Raw genomic sequence first — 6010 nt, forward strand, 5'->3', positions numbered from 1 at the left:
GTGGTTGTCCTTTCACCATTAAAATGTCCACCACATGGCAAGTTGTGGCAAGTTGTGGCAATGCTATAAGATACTTGCAACTTCCTCTATTGTGACACATCACCTCAAAAGATCATCAACTTTGAGCTTGAATAAAAAATAGTCATCCCAAATGAATTATTGTTGCATCATGCAAGAATTTATTCTTTTGATGCCATGTGATATGTTTTGGGAGGACTTATGCAACTTTGAAATCAACCATATCAGCAAACCATGGGCTTTCTTGGTTGAGTTGAGAGTTTCATATAAAAATTCTTCACAGATTTCTCCCTCTTTGTAAGTGACTTCATCCTTCACTAGTCGAGAGAGTTTATCAGTTATGACATTCTTACTACCCTACATGCTCTCAATCTCTAAGTCAATCTCTTACAACTAAAGAACCCATATAATAAGTGTTGGCTTGGAGTCAGGTTTGATTAGCAAATACTTTATGTTCCTTTAAACCAATGGATAAGGTCTAAACTTCTCTAAAGCAAACAGAATAACCAAAAACTCCTATTTTTTCGTGGCATAACTCAAATGAGCCCCATTCTAAGATCCTAGAAATTTTAATAATAAGAAAAATATATAAATATGGTCAAATATGTTAAGTAAAAGATGAAATTGTTTATTAGGTATAATTTAAAGGATTTGTTTAATTTTCAAAGATTTTCTAAGAAATAAGATTTTATGAATAGTTATTCGTTTAGAAAATATATTATTGGATATTGTTAGCTTTTAGGAGATATTCTTGGATATTGTTATATACTAGATATTGTTACAAATTAAAAAATATCTTAAGATATTGTTAGATATTATTAGATATTTTTATATATTGTTATATATTATTTTAGATAATAATAACTGAGAATAAAATATTATATTCCCTTATTAATATTAAGCTTATAAACATACGGGAGAACAAGGTCAGGGGAGAAAGTTTTAATAAAAATAGTGAAAAATTAAGGAAGAAGAGATAAAGTTTTAAAGGTTTAGTCTTAAATGGGCTGAAGGAAGAAGTAAAAAGTAAGAGGGAGGGGGAGCTTACATTCCTTTTTCTTTTTTGTATGTGATGTAGTATTTTATATAAGTTTAAATAGTGGAGTAAATGTTATTTAGTAGGACTGTGATGACATGTTAATATGTGTTTGCTTGAAAATGTAAATGTATGCTTATGTGTGGTGACTCAACGAAAGGTGCTGAAGGATAATTTTGCTTTGTTGTACAAGAGGTGAACTTCATCGGGGCTCTTAAGAACAGTGATGGAAAGTGACACTTGTTTACTTCGTCGGGTGATCTCTCAAGGAGAGTAATGGAAAGTGACATTTTATTTGTAAGTTACATGCAAAAGTTACAACTCAGTTTCTTGATGCTGAGATCACTAGTGCTTGTATGATTGTGTGAGACAATATGTTTTGTGTCTATTTGTATGATATGTTGTTTGAGTTTTATGATTTATATTGCAATATATATTTAAACTTACAATATGATGAAAACTATTGTTATTATTTACGTTAGCTTACTTACCTGTTTTTATTATGGTTTCAACCTACAATGATCATGTTTTATACGGGAAGTGATGGGGAAGGACCAAAAAAATATAACAACTTACAAAAGAGTAATAATGCAGCTGAAATTCAATCTCCCTTCTTGCGAGAATCTGCAAAGAGCACCAACCAAATAGAACAAAAATAGAATCCAAAAGCACAAAGAGACACTAACAATTTTTAACGTGGAAAACCCCTCAATACAAGGGTAAAAACCACGAGTCATTCAGACCAAAGAAAAATCCACTATGATCAATAATAGGGTACAAAAGAGTCTCCAATAATAATATCAAATGGTATTTTCAATAAGTTAATTTAACTAAGCACAAATGCTTACAAATGAGAACAAAGAAGATGAAAATTCTCCAAAATAGGACTGCTAGTGCAGGGCTGATGGTGCGGGATTGATTTCTACCAATCTAGACCTCGGATTGACGATCCGAACGGTCAGAACGAAGAACCATATATCTGGAACCCACTAACCAAAAATAAGCTTGATTCAACGGTGAACGACTTCACAACGACGAAAACACCAATGCATGTTTAGAGTTATGCAGGAATAACTTTCTTTCTTCCTTTTTCTCTCACTTGACTTTTGTCTCTCTTCAAATGACTCTCATGTGTCCTACTAATCTGACCCATCTCTATTTAACCTAGTGAGACATAATGATCCACATTATTTGGACCTATTATCCACATAGGAAGGGAGCCCAATAACCCAATAGGGAGCATATGATAGTACTGGTGTTGAGAAAGATACACAACACTATCGAATAATATTGGGATAATCTTTTAATTTTTTACTTTTCAATAAAGTCTTATGTTTTGTTTTAATTATACAATTGGTGTTAATTATAGATTTTAGTAAGTGAAAATTTGGGATGTTACACATTTAAGACCTTTCTTGCGTAGTAGATGGTGTGAAAATCTGCTTCACCTTCAAAATGTTAAAGGTTTACTTCATCAAAACTGAATGGGCTATCTTTGACTAAGAGGTTGCATAAGAACTTAGTTATGTTAGAGAAATTTTTGATAAATTTTTTTATAAAATTTGACATGACCAAAAAAGCTTATAACACCCTCCATCGTTAGTTGGGGAATAGCAAATTTTCTATCACATCCATTTGCATTATAAAGATTTATTCCCCTTGATGAAATTTTATAACTTATACCTTCAAGCATCGACATTTCTCCGAATTCAACATAAGGTTAGTATATATACCTTTCTTTAACACAACAACATCCAAAGTTCTTCAAATAGATATCAAAAGATGTGTTAACAGATAAGTTATCCATGAATATATATATATGCATTTCGAATCAAATAAGCAAAAATGACTAGCGTTGCAGATACCAAAATAACATCTTCTATAAGTGAACACTCTAAAGATACAAGTAAAAGTAATCTTACCATGATCTAGATTCACCACAATCTAATTATACCCATAATTACACTCTTTCGGATTTTATAATAATAACTGTAAACATACATAAACTTTTCTCCACTTTTACTTTAATCGTTTTGAATGAAATTGAATTATCTTCGTTTACAGATCGAACTGTTTGATGTTCTTCTATCTCTGCAGTTATAGTGTAATCATTCGTATATTTGGTAGAAGGTGCGTAACCTTTTTCTTTCTTTATTTATGAAGAATCTTGAAAAGAACTCGAGATCTAAAGAAGTTGTACCTCTTCAGAATCCGTTTTCAAACAAACAAATTATATGGTAAAGAAGACATACATTCATATATAAATTATAAGTCATACTAGTGCAACACTGTCACACCTTCAAGATTATTCTGTATGTATGATACACACTCATTGGTTTACTTTCCTGCAATTAACACGAATTTCACCTTGATTCCCTGTGAGAGGCTGAATATTTCCCATCTTAATCATCGAATCTGCGAAATCTTCGAAGAAATCATCAGTGTCGTAGCTGTACTCTTTGACAAGATCATCAGTGGAACCACCATTGAAGAGTTCTTGATCAGAGTGAAGAAGCCCTTTCTTTTGGACCAAATTCGAGTAGTAGTTTTTGTCAAATTGAGCAGGAGTTGAGTCCAAAGGAGAAAGGTTGGAGTCACCACCAGCTGTAGGGCAAATGTATTTGAGATTTTTTGCAAAGTCGGAATCGATGTTGGAGTCGTTGTAGATATGAGCCCTAAAGGTAGCACAACTTGCATATCCGATGGAGTGGCCTCCACTTAGAACAACAAGGTCCTTCTCATCAAGACCATGGTTCCTGAAGTTGGTGATGAGTTCAGAGAGGCTGAAAAATGGTGCTGGAATGTTTGCATCTGCTGCTGCACGACTTGCTGTGGTGGAGTCTCTTCTCCCCAGTTTCACCTTCCATGTTGGCCCACCTAACTGCATCATGCATGCACATAATTCATTTAATAAATTTTGAGAACAGATTAATTTAAGTCAAAACATTAAGCACGCTCTTTCTTGTATGGGTAAACACGACGTGTAAAAGTCGTGGTTACGAAGTTATAATTAACTATTTTTACTCACCGCAACGACAGAGTCACGAGCTGCAACAGCCAATATGTCTGCGCAAGAAACAACAGGTTTCCCACATGCTTCGTCCACAGCCTGCTTGATCTCATCCACCACTTCAAACCCTCTAGCAGATTGGAAATTAGCATTTGAATTCTTCTCGCTGTCAATGGAGGATGTTGAATCTAGAAGAATTGAACCATCGCAGCCCTGAAATCACTCTCACAGAACCAACTAAAATTTATCAGACTCATTCTAAACATGCATTAATTATGTAATATTTTCAGAACTATCTTTTTTTCTTTCAGAACTATCAAACTAATTATGTATGTGGATGCATAGATTGTCTTACGTTAACAAAACAATCATGGAAGTGCAGGCGTGTCAAGGATGCTCCCATACGGCGTTCTTTCTGCACTGCAGCCTCGACGACAGTTTTGATGGTGCTCAAAGCTTTGGGGCAAGAATAGTCATAGTAATGAGATGACAATTTTGAGAAGGCTGAGGTTGCAAGAGCAGCAAACACAAGGGCATGAAGAAGAACGAAGTAATATCCACGCAATGCCATTCTATGTTAATATGCAATGAGTGATTGATCAAGTTGTATATGAATTTGTTTGGATTAACTGCTATTGCCCCATTGTTGTATTTATAGAGGCACTGGAGCAGGTGAAGAAATACCATAAATTAAACTGCACCGTATCATACCATGTAATTTGTGGACTGAGCCATGAGAAAGACCGTTTCACCTTGAAGAAAAGTACATAGTAGGTTTAATGCAGAAATAAAAATATCGTAGAAAACGAGTACTTTAATGATTGATTTAGTCCGCAGGGGGTGGTTTATTGATATTTGTAGGCCAACTAAAGCGAGTAATGACAAAGGAATGCACAATGGATGCATCGTTTGACTAAATCGGTAGCTACTTGATAGTTAACATAAAAAATTCAAGGAAAGAAATTTCGAATCTTAGTTAATGAAGTTTAACTAGTCGTTCTTATTTTATTATAACCACGTAGAAGTTTCAAAATCATAGACGTGCACCTAATCTAGAAAAAGAGATTTAATTAATGTAGATCCTATTTTTACCCAATCGCACCAGGACCTTTCCTTCAAAACCAGATCTCAAGTCCGTTTTTGATAAATTAGTTCATATTAAGAGACTTAGTCAAATGAATTAAATTAATATAATTTAAATTTGAATATTAAATTTTCTTTTAGTTCTAAAAAAATCGTGACTTTATAAAGTAAACAAATACTACTGTTACTATCGACGGCGGGTAACCGACCGGGAAGGTTTAGACAATGCCGAACGGGTAGAAGCAAGACTAATATGTCCGATCGGGTGTCTCAACTTAATATGTCCGATCGGATCTCTCAAGTACAATATGTTCGGTCGGACGGAGGTTTAGACAATGCCGAGCGGGTAGAAGCAAGGCTAATATGTCCGATCTAGTGTCTCAACCTAATATGTCCGATCGGATCTCTCAAGTACAGTATGTCCGGTCGGACAAACTTCTAAAACTGCGGACTGGAGACAGCAGTTGAATGCTCATGAATGTGTAGTTAATGAGGTAACGGTCATTGTCGAGTATTTAAGATGTGCATTGAAAGTCATTAAAAGGTAAATTAATGGGTAATATTCTCTAAAATCATATAAATAACAGTCAAAGGAGAAGGTAAACTCTCTGTTCTTTGATAATTATATAGACTTGCAAAAGCCAATTCTGACTTGAGCGTCGGAGTGTTTGCTGCAGGTCAACCCATTTGTGTTGAGAACGAGCGCAAGGAGAGCGCAAGGAGAAGGACTGATCGAGCAAGGAGGAGTGTTTCCGGGTGGAGGCGGCAGGAGTTTTCCCCAATCCCATTCAGCAGAAACAACTACAAATATACAATCAATCAACTATCATGCAGTTAAGAATAAGAATAAAACACAAGAATGA

General features: G+C 34.7%; 1 protein-coding gene across 1 annotated transcript; it reads right to left on the reverse strand.

Moving 5' to 3' along the window:
- Positions 1–3185: 3185 nt before the first annotated feature.
- LOC108322789 (peroxidase P7-like) lies at positions 3186–4693 on the reverse strand. Its single transcript, XM_017555030.2, has 3 exons — positions 4420–4693; positions 4083–4277; positions 3186–3935 (listed from the first exon to the last, which is right to left on the reverse strand). The coding sequence occupies exons 1-3, from the start codon at positions 4633–4635 to the stop codon at positions 3384–3386; spliced, it is 963 nt and encodes a 320-aa protein (XP_017410519.1). The 5' UTR covers positions 4636–4693; the 3' UTR covers positions 3186–3383.
- Positions 4694–6010: the final 1317 nt, after the last annotated feature.

This window comes from Vigna angularis, chromosome 9 (assembly GCF_016808095.1).
Source record: "Vigna angularis cultivar LongXiaoDou No.4 chromosome 9, ASM1680809v1, whole genome shotgun sequence".
NCBI lineage: Eukaryota > Viridiplantae > Streptophyta > Magnoliopsida > Fabales > Fabaceae > Vigna > Vigna angularis.

Bases quoted from the DNA above. Each gene is read 5' to 3' on its own strand.
- LOC108322789 (XM_017555030.2), bottom strand. From the start codon at position 4,635: ATGGCATTGCGTGGATATTACTTCGTTCTTCTTCATGCCCTTGTGTTT. The intron at 4,278-4,419 runs GTAAGACAATCT...GAGTGATTTCAG, and splicing joins TCCATGATTGTTTTGTTAAC to GGCTGCGATGGTTCAATTCT. The intron at 3,936-4,082 runs GTGAGTAAAAAT...TGCATGATGCAG, and splicing joins CTCGTGACTCTGTCGTTGCG to TTAGGTGGGCCAACATGGAA.